General features: G+C 36.6%; 1 protein-coding gene across 1 annotated transcript in view; it reads left to right on the top strand.

Annotated features, from left to right (window-relative positions):
- The window catches only part of LOC133524710 (uncharacterized), a 98,183-nt gene that overhangs the window by 66,476 nt on the left and 6,980 nt on the right, over positions 1-24,727 (top strand). The window contains exons 4-5 of the mRNA XM_061860846.1: positions 6,640-6,773; positions 18,899-19,069. Coding sequence (XP_061716830.1) covers positions 6,640-6,773; positions 18,899-19,069 — 305 coding nt within the window. The remainder of the gene's footprint in view (positions 1-6,639; positions 6,774-18,898; positions 19,070-24,727) is intronic.

Consider the following 24,727-nt stretch of genomic DNA (forward strand, 5'->3'; position numbering starts at 1 on the left):
GCCCTGCCCCATACAACGAGATGATTTTCACAATGCCCATACCGTCTATGTGATTGGCGTGCATCTCACGCACGGCGTTCACTTCATTTCGCATGCACCAATCAGAGTGAGCGATTTTCAAGGTCGTATCAAAAGGTCAAAAGTTGGGATTGCAAATCGGTTACAACCGTAACCGAAATAATCGGTTATAACAGATTATTGTCAAAATTTCATAACTGATTATTAGAAACTCAAATAACCGGTTACGGTAATTTTCAGTTATTTATTTATGACTTACATTGAATGAGTTAAACTTCTAATGAGTACAAAATCCTGCCTTTTTTGGCTGTGTCGCCGGTGACTATAATTTTTGTCATTCGTGTACTTTAATAACGAAGATATGCCAAATTTACTCCCTTATTTATTAAATATTTTAGTTGAATATAGTATTACTCCAGATCATATTTTTACTAACTTTTTTTGTCGAAAATAGCCGTAACCGATTATAACCGATTATCGGTTATTTTTCGGGCATACCCGTAACCGAAACCGGTTATGAAGTTTGGTCAGTTTTTGCATTCCCAAAACCGTACCCAGTTGTTAAATCAGAATCGGGCTCCCGTACGGTCACCTTCCTTGTTTTATATTCTTGTTTTCAAACACAATGTCAATGACAGATGATTTAAATTTGTAAACAGCATAAATGGATTCCTGGTCATAAATAAATGAAAAAATAAATGCGTTGAAATTGATACTCTGTAAGTGAAGTCGTAGGTTCAAAAAAAAAAAACATACTGCTACATTAGAGCGCGGACACGTCGGTGGAATTTAATTTATTTTTATTTATTTATTGGTAAAATCTTTGTTTTACAGGTCAAGAGTACATATTTACATTACACATTAAAATACTAATAATATAAATATTGAATAGGGGGCTTTTGAGTAAATTAGTACATATTTTGGACCCGGGTCCTTAAACTACGTCCAAAAGAGAGGTATGGGCGTTGTGAATTTCATCTCGCTTTGTGTACAGCTTAGGGCACAGCCAGTGGATGTCATTTCAGATCTAGAGCAGAGCCCAACTGGGGAAGTACCTCCACCTTACAGAAAACAGCAGCCAAATAACACTAGACCCTACTCATAGTGTTGTGTTCCTGTCGGTGAGTAAGGTTGCCAGAGCTCAACGAGGGGGGGCGGGGTTAGAGTCGGCAACGTGCATGTAACACCTCTGGAGTTGCAGGCGTACATAGGCTACGGAGACTGCTTACCATCAGCCGGGCCGTATGCTAGTCTGCCACCGACGTAGTATAAAAAAAATACACTAAATTACACCGAACGATTCCGACCGATACGATTACGACCTTCAAACCTTCAAGGAAAGAGCGTACTCCCATCTTAAATCTCGGCAACGCACTTACAACGCCTCTGGTGTTGCGAGTGTCCATGGGCGACGGTGATCGTTTACCATCAAGCGATTCGTCTGCTCGTTTGCCTCCTATATAAAAATAAATGTTAGGAAGATTAAGAATGTAAAAATTAGTTTGGGGATTGATTGGTAAGATATGATATGGCCCCGCTGCAACTAATCTAATCTGTAACAACACAGCCAACATGTTCTTTCACCACTAAACTATTACGAAACTGTTCTTTCCAATTAGTTAAGAACAGTTGAAACGGCGCCGAATCGTCATGATTAATTCAAACAATAGATCACAGCGGGACCTAATGACATCATTTAACCTCATTCATTTATTTTTGTGAGAACGATATTCTTTATGCGTTATGGGCTATTTCTTCTGAAGTGACGTCATATTTACCTACACCACAAAGACTTACCTACTCTAATAATTATATAGGTTGTTTTACACTATTATTCACAATTCATATACTAACGAGATTATTATATTTAGTTTAGAATTTGACAGTGAAAATATTGTGATGTTCTCACAAATTACCAACGCACCATAAATGTTTATGAGGAGAGAGATTCAATGCAATTCAATTTCTGTATTCTTATTTAAAGTATGACATATTTTTTCACAATACGAAATACAAACATCGCTTTGCTTGCATTGCATATCACTCCACTTTACAAAACAAAGTTTCTCACCGTATCTGTCTGTCTATATGTCTGTATGTTCGCAAAAAGTCAATAACTCCTGAACGGATTTTCATGCGGTTTTCACCTATTAAAAGAATGATTCTTGAGAAAAATCTTAGAGTATAATTTGTTAACCATTTATAAAAGGTATTTAATAAATTAGGTAAATGAAAATAGTTCAAAAGGCACCCATCATTTATCTTAAAAACCCAAATACTTTCCCGCTCGCGAATCACGTTGACTCACCGACCGCGAATACAAATGTTCGGCGTCACTGTCATATAATACATATAATAAAGAGTTTTATGGCCCCGGGCGACAATCGAACAGACGCACAAACACCTTTATAATCTATTGTGGCTATTTGTGGCTAGCCGGGAATAGCTGGGTGGGAATAGACGGCCTTTAGCGGACTATCTTTATCCGGGTGCCTAGTGCAAAGAGTAGCGACATTATTATGTGAGCTATGAGGACTTGTGAAAACTCTTATAGCAATAAAATAAGTAAGAAAAGGAATAAAGCGGAAAATAAAAGCGCTTAACGCACTCGACGCTACAAAAATGTGAACATTAGCATATTTTAATGCACTTGATGGTCTCATGGGAACATCAGCACTGGAAGTCGCCAGCAATATGCTGCTATTTCGTCACACTTTATTCTATTATGTATGTCTAACTGTTTTTGTGTTTACGAAAAAAAATGGTAATGTTTTCATAGCGACCAGGCTAGCCCTGCCGTAACGGCCACATCCACTATACGATTTATATGAAGCTAAGCCTTGGGAAGGACTTAAAGATGTCGTGAATTCTAGTGCCCATAAGTAGAGTGCTAAAATAAGTCGTATAAGTGTTATGATACCCACGCTGTGTTGTGTTACGTACACTGTCAACATATTTTTAATCCTAATATTAATTAGGATAATTCATTCCCCCACAACACAGATAATTCATTTCCCCATGTTGTCCTAGCTTGGTAAGGCGAATGGGTCCGCATGGAAACTAATCCCAAAATTGGAGTAGGCATTCGTTTTCATAGACTTCATCCTATCAAATAAGGGTTCTGTGTGTCTTTTTAAGTGTATTTCTCTCCTGTACAGTTATTTTCACGAAATTACCTTCTATTCTCTATAGATCCAATCAGTAGATCCAAGATAGATCTTGTGAGAATTTTTTTATGACATGACAAATGGATCTATTGGGACTTCTTTTTATCGCAAGATCCAATTTTAATAGTGCCTTCCAAGCAACCAGAAGATTCAAAGCAGCCCAAAACAGTCAGCACCCAAGGTCCCACGTTCCATGACGTCATATCTGCACGAGCCCAAGTATTTCTGGCGCTATGCTCCTTCCATTCTCTGGACTTATATTCGCGAAGTATTGTATTGGTTGTGAGATAGAGGTACTTTGGAGGAAAGGGTATGGCCGTTTCTTCATACAAACGTAATCCCCATATCCCTCTCTGAATATTGACAGTATAGACAATTTGTTTACTTAATTTGATGTATATTAACCATAGATATGCCCCTACGTGTGCCTTTTTTCTATTTTATGATTATTGTAAAAATGAGGAGCGAAAAACAGATTTAATACAAGTTTTTAAATGCACTAAAAATTAAAACTTTGAAAAAAAAAAACAATCGTGGTTGCATAGCTGTGGTTGATATACAAATAATTGTGTCCAAATTTTTTCAATTATGTTATTATCCAGAAAGGAAAATGAGGATTACATTTGTATGAAAAGGCACGGGTCCTTCACTTTTGGCTTAAGCCCCGGAGTGGACGCAAGCGGCCTTGTTCATTTGGTGTTATTCATTGTATTGGTAGCTATGTACGTAAGGGTCAATATATCGACCTACAAATGGAATGATACATAACTTTAACACTAGGAATGCCGGGAAACTAGTTAGTGTAGGTCGCGAACTTAAAAAATCAAATAAGCTTACCCATGTAATGGGACCCACAATATACAATAAACTGCCTAGAAACATCGTCGAAGCTCCCAATTTAATTAGCTTTAAGCGTAGATTAAAAAACTGGCTTGTCGAGCGCCCATTCTACACCTACCAAGAGTTCTGTGCTCACAAATAATTAAAATTGTAGAAATCATATAAATGTTGAATAATGTACCTATCACAGTCACGACCCCCAGCTAAATTCGAAAAGAATGCTGTAGAGCACAGACAAAAAAAAAACTATATGTAAAATGTATATTTGACGTATAAATTGGTTTTATAAATAAAGATGATTATGATTATGATTATGATTATTGTGTTGTATTGAAATTTGCAATAAATAGTATTTGTATTATTTTGTATAAGTTCTTACCAACTTTATATGCAATCGAAGGTTGGAATTATACTGGTCCGCCCGTGGTAAAGCAGACAGAAATAATTTATGAATAACTGTACTGTTTACCTGCTGTCTCGCCTCTCGCGGCATTATTTACAAAATATCGCCACCCGTACAATATAGCCTGTTGCTAATATTACGCGATTGATGGCCATTGCCGGCTCACTTTGTTGAGTAGTGAATTATTAGAGGAATAAAATTAAAACGCGTGGAAAAGCGATGGTAAGCAGACAAAGCGACAGAGATCATTTTTAACCGACTTTAATATCATAGAGGAGGAGGTTCTGTATTCAATGAGGCAATTTTTTTTACCTCACCTCCACCTTCCATAGCTCTAATCTCAGCTGTGCTAAGTGCAGCAAATTCGTTTTCGAAAAAAATTAAAAAGATTACTAAAAGTCATACAAAGATCATATATACGATCACTAATACGTTAAGCATAAATTATTATTTAATGAACCTCTCTCTAATAATATTAACAATGCATAGATAAACAATGATAACTTACAACCACAAAAAACAGGAATTATTGTTTGGCGTGTCCAACATTAATCGTAAAATAGCAATAGTTTAGTATCATGTCGCGAAATTTAGTGTCTCCGGCTAATTCGCGAAGCTTGGAACCCATCCAGGGAATAACTCAAAGTTTTGACCAAGGTCGAAGATTTGCAGCACGTTGACAATGGAGCTGAACCTATGAAATCATTTAATTGAAATAAAAATGTCAGATTACCACTAAACCTAAATAGTTTAAGTACTAAACCGACTTGGCAGTTTTCTTGGCATTTCAACCATTTTCCTAATAACAATGAAAAACTGGGACTAGGACTTAAAAAACCGGCCAAGAGCATGTCGGGCCACGCTCAGTGTAGGGTTCCGTAGTTACTCTTCCGTTACAATAAGCTAAACTGGAGCTTAAAGTATAGTAAATTGTTAACCAAGGGATGAAACGGTACCTTTCAAGCGAGTTAAACAAATAGGAAAATTTGCATAATCAGTACCTAATTAAAGTACGTCTTTTTACTATGAAGGGGAAACTTTTTGCGATAACTCAAAAACAGCTAAACTGATCATGTCTGCTATAGTTTTCATTTAATGTCTTTCTTAAGCTCTACTTCCACGATTTTTTTCATATTTTTTGGACCTATGGATCAAAAGTTAGAGGGGGGGGGGGACACATTTTTTTTTCTTTCGGAGCGATTATCTCCGAATATATTCACTTTATCAAAAAATGTTTGTTGAAAACCCCTATTAGTTTTGAAAGACTTTCTAACGATACCCCACACTGTAGGGTTAAAGCATAAAAAAAATTCACCCCCACTTTACGTGTAGGGGAGGTACCCTCAAAAAATTATTTTTTTAGATTTTATTGTACGACTTTGTCGGCTTTATTGATTTATATATCCATGCCGAATTTCAGCTTTCTAGCACTAACGACCACGGAGCAAAGCCTCGGACAGACAGACAGACAGACAGACAGACAGATAGACATACAGACAGACAGACAGACAGACGGACATGGCGAAACTATAAGGGTTCCTAGTTGACTACGGAACCCTAAAAATGGCGAATAAGGGTGAAAACTCCTTCTTCATACTACATATCTACATTTCAAGTTTCTGTCTTTCTTCCGGCAAGGCTTTGAGCTTCGCGGCCGGAGTTCTGATAAATCCTGAAGATTCCACGTGGTTCGACGATCGAACTAAGTGGAATTCGAGATTTTTTCGTTTTTTGATGACCGAAATAAGTTGAATTTTATAATTTCGCGTCGATTGAGGGTTGAACTAATTGTTATATAAAATTACTTCTACTCGCAGTTATCGGACAGCGAAGAATTAAAATTCCTTTTCCTCCGACATGTTGGACAAAACGGTCGGATCACGCGGCCGGAGGTGTATTCGTTAAAGCCGAAAATTGCTAGACATGTTCGATTTAAAAATACATGAGTGATCTATTTTAATATATTATTTATTCTCATAACTCCAGGGAATTAATCCACTTGATAGCTCCGTCGGTCAGTTTTACGAGTATCAGGTCTTCCGGGGGGCCTCTAGAATATCGTGTAGATGGACACTCTTCTAACATATGTCGAATACTCCATTCCTCAGCACCACAGTGACAGGCAGGAGAATCCACCCAGCCGCAACGCATTTATGTCTATGTCTCACGGATGTTTTGTCATTATAATTAATAATAATGTATTTTCCACAGAGTCATCAACGGGCAGTGTGTTCGGCGTGTCGCTGGCGCAATGCGTGGAAGCGGAGCGGGCGCTGCGCCGGCAGCAGCACGGGGGCTCCCGGGCGTCGCTGGCTTCCTTGGGAGCCCTTGAAAAGGGGGACGATGTAAGTGCACAAATATATTTCTCATACCTAAATTGTGGCGCATTGTGTAGAAGAATTTCCTCCGGGGACTTCAGCAGTGGAATGGGCCCCCGCGCTGTCTACAGTACTTATGGGTACAAGTGTACAGGTTTTTAAAGGGTCGCCATCCCGCAAGTAACACCCCTAGAATTGCAGGCGTAATTTCATGTAGAAAGCCGAATTTGTGAAAACATTCGGTATGTGCAATGCAATGCAAGACAGGTCCAGGTGCCCCCGCGTCATAGTTACGTGTCTTGGCTGCAAACACACAGACTATTTTTGCCACAACCTAATGCCAAACCGCACTCACATATACACGACCAGCACTACAAGACCTCCTGCACCTCCTTACCGTAAACAACATTTAAACCAGCACGGGTTTCACTATACTTAAGCAAGTGTCTTGGTTAACTGGTAACGCAGCTAGACGAGGTAAGATCAGAAAATAGATGCATATACCGATTGATATCAATTTAATTTGTCAAAGTCGTCTATTGATAGCATTTTTTCTATTTGTGGATGTCTTGTGATGTTATCGAACATTTTTATGGGCGTTCTGTCTGCGTTCCCATGTGTTGGCTATAATAATGTCGTCATGAGACTTCACGATTTATTTTTGGATGTGTGTTATTTCACAACAATTGTTTAATTTGTAATAATCAACAGGAAATGGATCTAATTTAGGTCCGATGATATTCTGATTTGAAATAATTACCATTATCAAAACAGTAGGGCTAAGATGGTCGGCTCTTTTTCATTTGTCAGCATGCCTGTCACTTTCTAACAAGTATGTAAGTGCGAATGTGACGGGCATAGTGACAAGCGATAAAAATGGAACCATGGCGCCACTGCAGAACTCGACTTACATCAACAAACGTCATGAAAAGAAAAATATATCGGGGAGATAGATGCTAAGAAAAGTCATGTGATTATTTTCATACATTACTTAAGTTTCGATTGGTGTTTTCTATCAACAATTGTCATTTTGGCTAGGCCCCCAGCTTTCTTAGAAAATAAATAAGTAACGGCATTGATTAGTGTGCATGTCCATGTCAGGCAATATTTTCCGTTATAATTGTGTTCGCTATCGGAAATAATTGTGGCAATGTTCACGAAAGATCTTACCAACTTATTATAACGAAATGAATGGCCACTAAGTGCTGGTCATCTATCAGCTAGATGCGTCATAACATTCAATCGATTCCGGTCACTCCCGCATATTAGCTCAGGACCGGCTCAAGTGTACTTGAACACACCGAAGACGAAGATATCACCATCAATAAATAAATATCCTTGCATCAGTGTGGTTGAACCGTTAATCCGCCACGCAGTCGCACGCGCTGGTTATTTGCGTTCCTATTGGGCAATAACCAATGACAAAATATCGGGTGACGCGCGCGCGACGTCAGCAAGGGCTTGTCGTGTCACGGTGATATATGATAATCGCATCAAGATGGTTGAGAATATTCTCAAAGGCGCTTGGACATTATTGTCAAAACTATGATATTTGGTGAAGAACAAATTCTTCATTTTGTTCCTTATATGATTTTTGAGCGCAAATAGGGAGTATGCCCGTTGAAAGATATTAGCTTGTGGGCAAATATGTAAACTTTAACTTGATATTGACACTTTACATCATAAGTAGATGCTGCCACTTCACACACACACACACACACACACACACCTTTATACATTATTGTCACAAATATTTAATAATATGCTTAAATCGTTCGCGTCTTTCCCGTAGACATCGCCAAGTTATCACGTCGCAAAGTTGAAGCTGATTTTAACAAGCTTTTTTTTGGTTTCACCTGTCCCGTTGTCTGTCGGTCTGTAATCAAATCTTGCAAGTTAAATTTGACCCACTTCCCAGTTTCCAATGAAGCTGAAAATTTGCATACATATGTAAGTGGGGTGACAATGCAATATTATGGCACCATCGAGCTGATCTGATGATGGAGACAGGAGGTAGCCACAGGAACTCTGTGATAAAACAACGCAACCTGATTGCGTTTGGGGTTTTTAGAATTGTCTCGATGAGTATTAGTTCCCTGTGGAAAGAAAGGTACAGTCAGCGATAAAAACTTGTACCAAAAATTAAATTTTTGCCAAAAACTTATTTAAGGGTGCAATCACCCTTGCAGGCGGGATCCATTTTTAAGTACTTGAGTCTTAAAAAGGAAAACAGCTAGCAAATTAGCTACAAATATTTTTACACAAAAAAGTTTTTTTACTATAATTAAAAGATAACGAACAAACAAACAAATACTAAATAAAAAAAACTATAATTTTTCAAATATGTAAGTGTCAGGGCTAAAATAAAAATAAAAGTATTATTAGATTTTCCTTAGAGATCTTTGGGTTTTCAAGAGTTGAAGTTGAGATGATTAAAAGATGAATGAAAAGACAAGAAACAAAGAGTATTAACATAAACCGAGATTTAATTCAACCAAGTATGAAGTGGGACAAATGCTTTTTGTCAGCGAACATTTCTAGTATTAATGATCTACTAAAGTACTGTGTCTAGTACATTTATTACCCACCTACACACGCGAGGAATGTTCTAGCACAGGAATATGACTGGTATTCACGTGAAAATGCAGTTTGCTATTTCTATGTGACAATTTGTGGAAAATGTCCGGATGCCGAAAGGCCATAGTCTAGTCGATGAGGGCTAAATATAGTCAGTTTAGGTATTCACTTTGTGCATGACTGTGCCGCCGCCCTGGCCGAAATAAACAATAATAATAAATAAATTATTGGTTAATATTACACAAATCGACACAGTCCTTTAGTAAGCTCAATACGGCTTGTGTTGTAGTTAGACGACGATATTTATAAATACAATACTTACATACGTAGAAAACATCCATAACCCAGAAACCAATATCTGCTATAAACACACAAATAAATGTCCTTACCAGGAAGAACCTAAAGAAGCGCTGGTGGCCTAGCGGTAAGAGCGTGGGACTTGCAATCCGGAGGTCGCGAGCTCAAACCCCGGCTCGTACCAATGAGGTTTTCGAACTTATATACGAAATATCATTTGATATTTACCAGCCGCTTTTCGGTGAAGGAAAACATCGTGAGGAAACCGGACTAATCCCAACAAGGCCTAGTTTACCCTCTGGGTTGGAAGGGCAGATGGCAGTCGCTTTCGTAAAAATGAGTGCCTACGCCAAATCTTATCTCTCAAATTAGTTGTCAAGCGGACCCCAGGCTCCGTATGAGCCGTAGCAAAATGCCGGGACAACGCGAGGAAGAAGACCAGGATTACAACCCGGGATTCCTCTCGACGTAGGCAGGGTCACTAACGACTAGGCAAGGGAGAAGTTTACATACATACATAACAATGTATGTATGTAAAATACATTTAAAATGTAAAGAGGCACATTACTTGTCTGACAGTTGACAGCTGTCAAATAAGTATGTGGAAGAAAAATGTTGTCATATTTTTCAAGCCTTGCATTGTTATCGTCCGTAATTAACCCCCCATAGTTGTCAAAAAAATGGTTTTTGGTACCGATCGAGTTTTTTTTTCTGTTGGAATTTCTCTAATTTATGAAATGAAAATTGTACAAATACATTTTGCAACAAGAACGACTTGGCAAAAATAAGTAGGGTTATTATTCATAAAGACTTCATTAAGACAAAAGTGGACGATCGCCCCAAAACCGCCTTTCCATACAAACGCATTTTATTTCTGGATATTAACATTATTGAAAAAAAAATACCCAATTTGATGTATTTGAATTATAGCTATGCCGGACTGTTTGATTTCTTAGTTTTTTTATTATTATAAGATTTAGGAGCATTTAAAAATTGTATAAAACCTGTTTTTCGCTCCTAACTTTTATAATAATTCATAAAACGAAAAACGAACGATCGGGCATAGCTATGACTAACATACATAAAATTCTGTAAATATTTTCCATTATGTGAATATCCAGGGAGGGAAATGAGGGCTACGTTTGTATGGAGAATCGATCGTCCCCTGTCCTCTTAAATGCGTAAAACTAGACTATTTACTTCATCAACAAGGGTTTCACAAATGGAGAAGATAATTACACACCCACATCTCCATTGATCGGGGTATCCATTGCTTTGTTGGCTCGTACATTTTACTGCACCATTATTATTTATTGGCGGCACTAAGCGGCTGTAATTGAGACCTAAGCGGTAACTGCGGCATTTCTGGCCTAGAGCGCAAAGCGGATACTTTGGGTTCTAGCTATAGTCATTTCATTACGCTTACTCATTAATACAGTAACTTATACATGTACCCCCTTATTCATAAACGTGTACTAAAGATACGATGCCGCTAATCATTGTTTGTCCCTTTCCATCATACCAATACGTCGGAAAGGGACAAACGATTATTAGCGGCATCGTAACTTTAGCACACGTTTGTGAATAAGGGGGCGTTTGCGTCAAATCCGCTAGTTCTGATTTTTTGCAGACTTGTTTATGATGTTGGCCCAATGAATAATCTACGTTAGCCTACGTTGCCTCGAGCGCCGAACGCAACTTTTTCTTTCAGTTTTTTTTTTAAGTCGGGTGTTGATACCCTAAAGAACGAGTTTTTGATAGTACCTTCTAAAGAGCTTTTTAAAATAAACTAAATTTGCTACTATATGAAACTAGATTTGTCTCTGTAGATCTATAATAGTTTCCGATATAAAGCCTTTCAAAATTTATATTTTTTTCCAATTTGAACTCGTAAGTGCAAGTGTCACGATTCTTCCTAAGATCAAACAAAGCTGATTTGGCCCGGTAGACACGAGATCGTACCATTTCTACCCCCCAAAAAAAGGAGGGAAAGGGTCGGCTCCCCAGGTTCAATATATGCTATATTTCTTCCTGCTCTTAGTAACTAGGGCAACATATATTATTTTCATATAATTTAGGAACAATGTACAAGTCCGCCATCTTGAAATCTAAAATAGTAATATTTTCCTATATCCCCTTACAACCTAGAAAACAATATCCTTTTAACCCTACAACTCAAATGGGAAGGACCATCTTTGATTGTCATTTTGTCATTTACCGTCCCCACAGCTCACAAGTCACAAGACGTCACTAACCAGGCACCCATGAGCAAGGTCATTGATCCGTTTAAATCACAAATCGCATGACATAACCAGGATCGACTAGACGAGTTGGTAGACGTGACGCAATATCGATGGACATGACAGCTTTCCAGGTCTAGACTGTGTACTGATAGTTTAACGACTCCGGGCAGCTGATTCTGTTTCAACAATTTTATATGGTTACTAGGGAACAAATATCTTGATGTGTTGTTTTTAGTTATGTAGCCATGCACTACTATAAGTATACATTATAAACTGAAATAGATGACATGTAGGGATTGCAATCCGGTCCGGCGGATCCGGTAATCCGGCCGGATCCGGCACTTTTCAGGAGCTGCCGGATCCGGTAAAAATCACCGGATCCGGACCGGATCCGGTAAAATGAAAATACGCCTAAATACAGCACGCGCTGTGCGTTTTAGATGAAGAAAAAGTGACGGATGAGAGATATGAAGTTGAATAGAACAAAAAACGAATGAAGAAGTTTTAATTTTGTGAGATCAAAATGTATTTATTATGACGATAAATGGGAACAGGACAGAATTTCTTCTTCTTTCACGTTGGTGGCATGATATGACGATTACATAAATAGGAAAAATTTCCTCAATATATACTTTATTACCCAACGTATTTATTTAGCCTAAACATTAAACCTACTTTCACATATGTCATAGTATCATACAGTATAATCTTATAAATATATCCATAAACATATATATGCATACCTATATTATTTTCTACACAAACTAAAACAGTCTTAGCCATACAGTTTCCGACAAGTAGCAAGCAAATTCGTATTGTACGTAGGGTCGGCTTGAAAACCAGCGTTGTAGTAGGTAAGCCTGCTGCAACACATGCTGAGGTTCGCTCCTTTTTAGCATCATAATTTTAAAAGTTTTTTATATCTACATGTAAACATAAATTTGTGCCTAATTAAGTTTCATTTTAAGGCTTGTAATGTTTTGTAGCATTGCCTGTAAACATTTTTCAATGTGGTGTTAAATAAAAACTTTCTATGTCTATGTCTAAAAATTAAAGGATGGAGATGCCATGGAAGGCATTTGTAATTTATGCTAGAGAGAAGATTAATGTTATGTCATAATGTTGTGATAAGAGATTAAAACTAAACAAATGAACAGGATTAATTCGCCGGTACTCAACCGACTTGAGTCGAGGTTATCAATATGTGTGAATAAATATATGATAATATTGATAATCTTTAGTTTACTTCGATTATATATATATATATATATGATAAAATATAGATTCTTTTCTATTCAAATTTAAGAGAGAATCTTTTGTCTTCTCAATTTCATCCAATTTTATGCAATTTCCTTCATCTTCGTAGTTCTAGCCAATTATTTATTTGATCCATGTAACTTTTCTTAGGGAGTCCCTTTCCGCATTGGTTTTAATCCTCCACTCTATTATTTTTGCACGAGATCGCCGTGTCGTGTTTCGTTCCCTATAATTTGCCTTTCTATTCCTAAAAATCATTTTTTTTTAAATCATACTTTCTCGCACAAAAAAATTAGAGCAAGATAATATTGGAGCGCATTTAATATCATTTTGGTTAAAAGTAAAATATCTTCTTTTGTCAACAATGGATGTCAACGTTACAAAGAATTCAATCAAAGAACAGTTACGAAAACTTGTCCTTTCAAGGAGTTCCATTCCCCACCCCATATCCCATCATCAGGCTTTGGAAACTAATCAAATTTATAATTATAATTGAAATTTTGAGTACTTGTGAATGGTTAAATTTAATAAAAAACCGATTTCATATTTTGTTTTTAAAGTGATATTGACATTGTAACACTTTTTACTACTAAGTTCTATTTTATTGTTAAAAAGTTATTTATTAACTTCAAATTATAGATTTAGGAATACGTATAACGCAAAAAACTAGAAAAATATGTCATTTAATTAACTTTAATATCCCTTTACCAATCCGGATCCGGTCCGGCCGGATCCGGCCGGATCATGGCCAAAATCCGGCCGGATCCGGCCGGATTGAAAATCAATCCGGTTTGCAATCCCTAATGACATGCCGTGGTCTAGAGGGCTTTCACTTTCTTTTAGTATATGACATCTATTTCAGTATATAATCATTATTATTCATGTTTTTGGAATAAAAAACGCTCAGTCTCAATAATTTCTCAGTTATTATAATAATAATAATAATAAAGACGTTTATTCAAAAAGTTTAAACATAAGTACATAATAAAAGTACACAATAATGCTTAGAAACTAATTGAAAGGGAAAGTGGCTCAGCTAATGTCTGCGCCAAAAGGCCTCGGGGCACAGAACAAGGAATACTTCAATTTCAGTTTTATAAGATTTTTTGTAGGAGATATTATACTGTACTTCGTAAACGCAAGAATTTTGTTTGATAGGTAAAGCCTGACCAGTAATATATGATCACGCGCCATATTGCGGAATTTAATTGGAACTAAATTTTTCATAGTAAACTGTAGTATAACTCTTGACAATGATCATATATTTCAGGTCGGGCTTTAACCGTACAAACGCGCATGGAACGAGAGGTTAGAATGTTTGAATATTATGAATAGCTTTTGTTCTGATGTTGACATACTAATTTCATAAACCAATGTATTCGGTGACCTAAAAAAGATGTTTATAATACTCATCGTCGTAATGAGCACTACTTTACATTACGCCTACAAAAACCTATATTTTTATGCGATCTTGAGTCGTGTCATCCTGCATCTCACTAGGTATGTTACGAATATTCGCATTCGTACATACGAATAATCGCATCATTTTAAACATTCGCATCGAGATTCGCAATTGCATCAAATGTTTTGCGAATGCGAATGTGCGCAGGTACGTGTCCTGTCTCGTCGACTCGCGTATGAGCAGTGCGCCCAAACTGTTTTCAAGGAATGCATTTTGACCAGAAGACAGCATTTCTCAACACTTTATCACATCCCGTTCTAAGGTGACAATTTTTTTATATACTAACAGTTTTTTTTCTAATTAGGAATGATGATAATAACAACTACATACTCCCGAACATTCGTACTCGCATTCGGATCCTGGACATTCGTGAAGAATCCCTGCACACGCTGTAAATGCATCGAAAAGCCTTATAAGACAACTCTTAATTGCATTTCGTCATCTCATCACCATTCAGCGTAACCCGATAACTTTGTTTGTTATTCACGGTCAAAGTATCAAAACAAGATGAGAATCATGTCAAACGTTAAAACTGAATCGGTCTCCGGCTGTTGATTCACACGTTTAATGGTCTGGGATGATTGAAGTTTACTTGATTGATTTTGGAATGGTGTATTCAGAGTTTCAGTGGCAAGAGGATGATGTTTCTCAAACGCAGATGAATAGTTTCGTTCATCACTCTAATCTGTAAATAAATATATAAATACATAAGGACTTGTTTCACAACGTTCAAGTCCTGAATAAGCTATTTGTCTTTTATCTGACGAATAGTCATCGTTGGCGTTTCACAATCTTCAAATAAGCTTAACTGGTAGATAAAGTGCTAAGTTTTGCAGGAAGTTTCATCTGGCAGTTAATTTATTTGTTAATTAGCTATCCAATACTTTACTTGGACATTGTGAAAAAGGCACTTATAAAATAAATAAATAAATCTCTGAATATTTTCGGGACCCTATTACTGAGACTCCGCTGTCCGTCCGTCCGTCCGTCCGTCTGTCACCACCGTGATAGTTAGCCAGTTAAAATTTCTACAGATTATGTATTTCTGTTGCCGCTATAACAACAAATACTAAAAGCAGAATAAAATAAATATTTCTTTCCAATCTCGAGGTTCTCATCCAATCACCGAAGTTAAGCAACGTCGGGCGGGGTCAGTACCTGGATGGGTGACCGTTTTAAAAGATAATGGTACGAAACCCTTCCTGTGCGAGTCCGACTCGCACTTGACCGATTTTTTTGTTTAATATGTTTACATTACATTACAGAAATCTAATGCGTCATGCAAATAGGATTAAACATGTTAACAAATAAAAATAATCTAAAATATCCATCTTTTCGTTACCGTTATACCACCCAACTGTAGTACTTTGTGTACTTCATAGCCCACAAGTTTAACACTTAATTAAGTAGGTACCAAGACAAATATTAGTTTTAGTTTTTTTTTTCTGTGGATTGTCCGCCATTTATGAAACTGTTTATAACTGTCGTACATCACTCGCAAAATGCTTCTACCAAAACGAAAAGACCGATAAGTAATCGTGACGTCACAGTCACTGAGACCCCATCTTGAAGTATGGAAAACAAGAAAATTGCGATTTTGACGGTGAAATATTGTGTTTATGTATATAGTTGCATTACAATCTTTTTTTTTTGGATAAAATGTAAGGAATCGAATGCTAGTTACCCTTACTTTATTCCTTTTTGACAGTTAAAAAAACTTAAAGTTTGCACATTATTGTGACAAATTGCTGATTTGGTATCTATTTTACTAGCTTTTGTCTTAAAATTCACAATGTGTCATCATCCCTCCTAAGACAAGATATCTTAGTTCGTATTCATAGTTAGGACACTTTGCACTATTGGGTGATTTTACGGTTCACCTATAGACCATTTTTTCTCACAGAAAGCTAAAAGTGCGGCTCTGCTACAATCAAAATTCGCGAACATTCCATAAAACATGCCAGTCTCGCAGGTGGTCCACAATCAAAATGTTTATAGCAGCATACGTGATCAAATTCACGTGCTCCCAAAAAACAAGCGATAAACCCAATGCGATTATGACATAGAGACTAGTGTTCGAGGTAACAGACGACGTCAATGCTTCGTTCCTGCTCTTGGGCGTGCTATATAACGTGGGTTGGAAGGGGATGGGTATAATACAAAAGGTGTGTTGTGAACCGGCCTGCTTTTGAGGGCGTTGATTCTCCTGGCTGGTATTCGACAGTCCTTGAGAAATTAAACAAAATGTTTTGAGACCGTTTACGCTACATACAATGTTCCTGTGATTAAAAATATATGATGAAACCATATATTTACCTGACCTGAATTTAGAGAAAATTATACTAGTTGTTATGCCAATACCTTTCACTGCTCACAAATCAATCCACTCGGCAAGATCGATGCATTGATTCTGATAGAGAATCACGCTCCTAACGGATTCTGTATGCTTCCTTTGCCAATAAATCTTCAAACTACCATCACCACCCACCACGTAGAATGCGTCCACGTAACCCTCAGCCCTAACCCTTAACCTTCAGTATGGTAGTTAAAATGTGGGTTAAAATCTCCTTCAATTGAGGGGGGATTTAAATCTTCTCGGGTCAGAGATGTAGGATTAGAGCCGGTGTAGCTTCATTTGACGTTCATAAGCGCATTTTAATATGCCTACTTGAATAATAAACTATATTTATCTTTATTAGTTGATGTGCAATAGCGCAGAAAAAAGCTCTCGAAAAAAAATGCACAAGGATGAATAAATTTCGGTGGTGATACTTGTCATAAGGAAATAAGATAACGGTGACGTCTCAAATCCCAAGGGTCCCGAATACCTATCCCATGACGTCGCACTGACGTCATGCGTGTCCGGTTACCTGCCCGGCCTTCTATCGCTTTCATTAAGGCCGCGATAAAATTATCGTATGACGCGTCTCACACGTTACGCCTATCTCGATATCTATTCGGACGAAAATAACTGAAAGATGTTTGAAACGCCCATTCCTGCGTTCGTCCGTGAACTTTGTGTTTCGGCGTGTCTTCGGACGATGGTCGGTTTGAATTTTGTTGTGTGCCTCTTGGTTTAAGTACTACACCAAGTGCCAAATCGAAAAAAATTGCAACTGAAATTTTCCTAACGGTAGTATATTGTATCATACCTATTCATTTGTTGTAAGTGTTTGTTACTTATTTATGATTACGAGTATTTACAAACTGTTTAACCACTAGGGGTATAAATTAACTTGCAAGATTTTCTAAGTTATCTACTGGTGTTATCTTGTTAATTACGTGTGTTCACTTATCAATCTAATCATAGTAATTGTATTAATAATTACAAAGCTCAATAAGGTTTTTCAAAAATAACAATACTTTTGTTTATGTTCAAAAGTCATAGATAGCAGCTATCTAGATTCTTGACTTCTTTCGTGAGGTCGGGAAAAGCTAACCTTGAATCTTGAGTCAATTTTATAGATCATATCCCAGTATTATTACCAGCCGGAAAGATTTATAGACCATAATGATTTTTTCAGTTGTTTACCTACAAATCAGATGAAGTGTTCCTCTCCGACATCTGTTGGTTTATTAATATCTTCGCGGATTTTGCATTTTCGCTAGTTTGTGACGGGGATTTGTTCGTCTGTCTGAATCATGCAATTATTAGCTCATTTTCTTTATGAGAGAATTTATTAGTTAAGTAAATCTCGTCTCAACCAGTAAACATAGATACCTAGTCTTCTAAGATGTAGTATATGATCGTTAAAACTATGATTTCAACAGGCAGATTTAAAAAAAATTATGAAAAGGGACTTTTTCCTCACATAAAGTCAGAGGATGAGCAATTCTGTCACAAAGGTTTTGACTGATAAAACGTAATATAGAACATTTAATAAAAAAAGTTAGCCATGACTTTAAAGCTTGTTTTATACTGATCAAATCGTAATGTTAATAGTTTAAAATTTTAGTCGCAACTTCATTTATTACTTGTTTACTTTATTAAGAGCATAATTTCGTTACCTGCATTTAGTTTTCTGACAAGTCTGTACTTCAGCTCATACCCATCAAACTTTTTAGTAACGTGCTTAGATTTGACGGTACATTTTACCAAATCTACTTCTAGTATGGACTAGAAATATATTTGGTAAAACATGTACCGTAGCAATCTTGCCAATCCAATTCACACGAGCTAAATATTAAATTAATAAAGATAAAAGACCCAGCTTTTGCGTTATGTAAATATTGTATCAAATTTTACCTAATTGATGAGCCCAATGATTTTACCACTCTTGGTTTCAGAAAACTTACCAGAAAAATTCCAATTTCAGAGTGAATCCTGTGACTCCGGCGAATGGGGTTGGTCGGGTCTCGAAGAGGCAGGATGCGGGGGGCCGAAGGTCCCTGGCCTCATCTCGGCCTGCCTAGCGCATCTACGGCGGCACGGCCTCAGGACCATTGGTCTCTTCCGAGTGTCGGCCTCCAAGAAGAGGGTTAGACAGGTAAGGCCAAATATTTATGTATATACAATCAGCATCAAAATTAACTGATCAAACTACGCGTCAAAAGTATCTATCATTCTCTGATAAAAGAAGAGACGCTTTCCAGATAGATACACTGACTCGCCTGTTGCTATCTCTATTGGACGTGCATAATTATTATTGCTGTCCCGCCCATGATGCCGGTTGTTAATGTATCTGTGCGAGCTTGACAGCAATATAATTATGCGCTTGCAAAAGAGATAGCAACAGGCGAGTCAATGTACGAAAATCTATATGGAAAGCATCTCTTCTTTAACTCTTAACGCGAACTTTTGAGATATATCTCTACTTGGAAAAGTATTCGAGGGTGCAGATACTTTTGGCGCGATTGTTTCATACGCTATTGTTACTGACTGTACACTAATTACATTGCCTTGAAATGTTGATCATTTCCCCATTTCAGTTTTAATAAAAATATTAATGTACTGACAAGTTTTTCCCATAGGAATAAACCGTAAGTAAAATTTAATATTACCTAAGAAAAAAACTTAAATACCTTCATTTCTTGTGAGGATCTTTAGGATAATTTCCAATTTTTTCGAAAAACTATTGCTAATTGCACTTTCCTATAGTAAGTACTGTACTGGGAAAATAACCAATAATTCAGTACAATATCTGTTCGATTTCAATCATGATGTGTTTTCGAATTGGTTTATAAATCTGTTTTTAACTACCAATGGCTGATTTTGGAATTGTGAAAAAAAGCTGGTCCAAAATTTTCAATCTTTACGATCAATGTTTCAAATCCTATAAACTGTTCTTAAGGTAATATCGTTTTAAACTCGCCTTAACTCCAAAATTAGGTCATCCTGACTATACGAGAAACGTCTAAATCCGTCGATTTTATTCCCGTGCGAAGTATCGAATGGGCCCCGTATCGATCGATATAGTTTCAGACGTTTCTGACCTGGCAACGTGCTGCGAATAGCCAGGTTCCGATTCTGTTTTAGGAATAGGTTAGATGACAAGTTTTTATTAATGGTAAGGTACCGGCCAGAGAATTGAGGTGAATTGTTACATACATCTACACAGAGTACTAATAGCATTTAAAACAGTACCCCTAGTGTAAATATTTTCGACAGCGAAACGTGACGTACGCGTTTGCGTTACGTGTCATTTTGTATGAGATTTTTGACTTTCCAAAACGTCCCGCTTGGCGCGCTGTTCAAAAACCCATACAAAATGAGACTTAACGCAAACGCGTACGTCACGTTTCGCTATCGACTAAATTTACACTAAGGGTACTGTATTGAATGAATGAATGAGTGAATGTGACTTAAGAGGGAATATACCACGTGATCCTCCATAAAAAAAGAGAAAACGTTTTCCCACTTTTAAATATATTCCATTCTCCATGATTTTTTAGTATGTTATTGACACCATGAAACAATAGTTTTCCTTTTTTCAAGATTTGTAAAAAACAAAAAAAATGCATATTAACCTAGAATACATGATACTGAAGCGATCGACATCAAAATCAAAGTGATTTGTTAAGATTTAGTTACTAAGAACCGTTTTCTCCCGAAATGAAATTTCATAGTTTAGTTTAGTTTATTATTTGTAAATAGTCACCACTAGTATTAAGATTATTGCCATGCCCTAACAGGCTGTCATGTGCCGACTATGTAATGTTTTAATACCATCCTATGTACAAATGAACATGGACGCAATAAAATATATGAAAAAAAAATAAAAATAGAAAGAGTACCGTTATTTCGTTAGAATCGCAAAGCTATTCTTCCCTCTTAAGCACAGGATATTAAGCTAAAAAAAAACTTGTAGACACTTTTTGGCTCATCTTGCAGTCGGCTGTTCAACTTGATATCGGTACGAAAAAGGTACACTAATTTCAAAATCTCACTGTCAATATAGATCGTGTCATTCACGAAGACGCGTGCCTTGGCTCATAATATCATGTTATTAAAGGTTAGATTTGACTAATCTGCGCGTCATCGTGGATCACACGAACTATACATGATTTGTCGTTGTGTGCGTGACTTCAACTGTAGTGACGGTACCTATATCAGTCGATCAGGTTTGTTTTGAGAATCAAATATCTATATGTAGCACAATCGGATTAGGAGTTACCTCGAAATCTCAGGAACAGTCATGAAATTTGGTATGTATATAAATTATAGGACCCTTTTTCATGCCCACACCATTTGACATTTGTGGACCTCGAGGAATCGCAACCATCTTGGAAGATGTGTACCATCGAGGAGAAATTCGCGTTTTATTCTAAATCTACATTCTTTATGAAAATATAGCGTAAGGCAACATTAAAGCTTATTAAATTCTACACAAAAAAGTCGTCGATATCTTTGAGAAAAAATACAACTTGTTATAGAATATACTTGCTGAATCTAAGGTATTGATGTTTTTTTTAAACCCATTTCACTTGCACTTATTGACGTGCGTGAGATACCTGATAACCACGAATCAACGTCGTATCAAAATATGAAAAACTATACCAAATTGTTATAATCCATTCGGCCTCCTGCCCACTCTGATCGACAAGAATGGAGTATACCTTAAAATTCATTCTGATGTTTCATGGCAATGAAAGTGTGTTTACAAAATTTCGCCAGCAACTTTTTTATGCTGGTAAGATTCCAGCACAAGATAGGTAATAAAGTTTTTACGATTTGATTCGTGTAATTGTTTTAGACAATAAACAATGCAATGATAGAGGAAATTTCCGACTTTTCAACACAATTGAAATTATCAAAGAAACCAGTCATTAAAAGTATTTTCCATGATCCAGATACATAGGGTTTCCTAACCTTGCAATTCCCATTTAATGCCTGGAATGTAAATGTTCTGTACACTTTTATCTGTTCTATGCCTTCAGTTTACTATCCTATCTCTATCCCGATAATATTATAAAAGGGAAAGGAACTTTGAGGCCCAAGAAAGGATACCTATAGGATTTTTATCGCTCATCATCATATGTCAAGCCAACAAATAGGAAAAACCGTAAAAACCGATACTATCTAAACATTTCTAAGCACATTTGGGGCTCGGTAATTAATTGTGATCGTACTTTTTCCAGCATTTTTGGTTGTCAGTAGTGCCCAATATTAAATTGTTTGAACCAAGAATCAAATAAAATCAAACATAAAAATAAAATAACGTATCAAACAAATCGGAAATACCGAAAATATTCTCAGAACATGTAAAGCCTAACCCAATATGCATAATGAAATGAAGGGTTAATTTACTACGATACGAGTATATGAGAAAATGTAACACAGTTGCAATATCACTTTTATTTTCAGCAAAAAAACGAGCTGGTTGTTGTTGTTCGACAATTATAATAACTGATTGAGTAAAAAAAATTGTGTTTCATTTTCAATGACAACATAATATTACATAATTTTAAACGTCAATCATATGTATAACGTCGACAACCCTAGGTCGCTGTCGTGTGTCAATTGACGTCATCGCACCAAGAATGCTGGAAAAAGTAAGATCACTGTTAATTAACTATAAACAAAGTTACTAGTAGCTCTGTGAGCTGTAGACCTCGCGAGCATAGCTTATGGCTCCTCTACACGATGGCCCCGCGTAGGCAAGTCCATTTATGCGTTAGAGCAGCGGTTCCTAACTTGGGGGTAATTACCCCCGTAGTGGGAAATCTGGTAATTTACGAAGGTAATAAGCTCAATTAAATATAACAGAAATTAGACCTGTAAGAAAGAATATTGATATTTATTGGGAGTAGGGGTAAAATCGGGTTCCCTAGTTAGTCATAGGGGTGACAGAACTGACAAGGTTAGGAACCACTGCGTTAGAGGGAGCAAGTGATATTGCTATCTCATTTCACCGCATAGCTGCGTTCCTTAGATTGGCCTACGCTGGGCCATCGTGTAGAGGAGCCCTTAAAACTTAATAAATGTATGGCTCAGCTGTTTAGAAGAATTTATAAAAACTAAATTGACAAAAAAACATAATTATCGAATAGGATGGTCCAACTTTGTATGTAGAGAAAAGTTGAAAGGATTTTATCTTCACATGGCTCCCTTTATAGAACAGTAATCTATGTGCCAAATTTGAACTCATATCCCAACTAGCAAAAATATGTCATATAAATGTTGTACAAACGTTTTTCATAAAACTTGATGGTATGCAATTTAAGGCATACAAACGTTTAAATGACGCGAATTTGGCGCAGTTTTTATGGCTAAATAGTCGTTGAGTGGTCACTCAATCGTCATAAGCAAGCACATTAAGTCCTACAGCTGTCATAAAAAATATATTAAACGACTTTTTAGTCGGAAAAGTATCGTAAGTTCTCGATTTGTAAATGCAATTGCTTGTAGAGTGATCATAATGCAGACGTTTCTACGACTAATGAGTCGGTGAAATGCAATAGCGAAGCAGTTTCAATCATAATATAATTACCTGTTTGTGTGTACTGTGCATGGATGATTGCCGGTCAAACAAGTCGTGGAAAATATTATACTTTTTACCATTTTAAGTACTTAAGTATAACCGACTCGCCATCTATTACTGCAACTAAAATGGATAATGGGTAAATCAGATACGCATGCGAACATAATATTTTCGACGAATTTACTAGGTTTTCTAAGAAAATTTTAATGCCCCCTTTAAATATTGTTTATTTATTATATTTAATTAAATTAATTAATTTAATTTTTATCTATGAGTAGTTATATGACTCATTTATAATTAAAAGCACTAGCTTACGACTTAAAACTCTTAAGCCAACACGATACGGCCGCCATCACCCTAATTCAGGGTTCCCTGGTGAACTTGGTGAACCTAATAGGTGAAACAAACAGTTTTGAAGTTAAGTCTGTGCTAGTAAGTAAAGAAGCACAGCTCTGACGAACTTTGCATCTATAAGTACCGCTCCTTTTGAACTGCTTCCACTTTTTCCAATCTAATTTTAACATTTTGCGTATCAACACTGTATTAAGAACTGAAAATTTATGAAACAAATAAGCCGTAATCCCTATCTTTTAGCTATAAGACGGTCGTGTTTATGACTGTTGTATGGCACTTTAGCAATTTAACAGCTGTAAAAAACCGATGATATGATTAGTTGTACAGTAATCACTCATAAAGCTTTTCTATGACCAAAGTGCTGTAAGATGTCATATTGAAGTTGTAAAACCGGGAAAAGGTCTTGGTTAAAACTTTTGTACGACAGTGATTAAATTGCTTTATTACTATGTTATACAAACGTCTGTACAACTGCGATTTAAGAACAATTTGCATTTAAACTAAAGTGCGGTATAAATGACATTTATACAACATCACGTTTTAAAACTTGCTTTTTTACGACGCACCTACGATGAATTAGTCGTAAAAGGTTCAGATGTTATTACCAATTTGCTAGTTGGGATGCGAATAATCAAATCAAATGATGTGTGGTGGTCGCTATGATTTTGTGATTTGCAATATCCTCATACAAATAAAAAAATGCAAAGTTACTTAAAACAAAAAAACGATCGCCATCTTTTTTAGCATACTTATAAATAATAAATAAAACGAATAAAGAGCCCTGAAACACATTTCCAAAGCAGAATTATTGATGGGTCAATTTATTTTCATACTATTTTGTATAGCAGTATTGTTTCATTTATAGCGACC

This window comes from Cydia pomonella, chromosome 14 (assembly GCF_033807575.1).
Source record: "Cydia pomonella isolate Wapato2018A chromosome 14, ilCydPomo1, whole genome shotgun sequence".
NCBI classification, from domain to species: domain Eukaryota; kingdom Metazoa; phylum Arthropoda; class Insecta; order Lepidoptera; family Tortricidae; genus Cydia; species Cydia pomonella.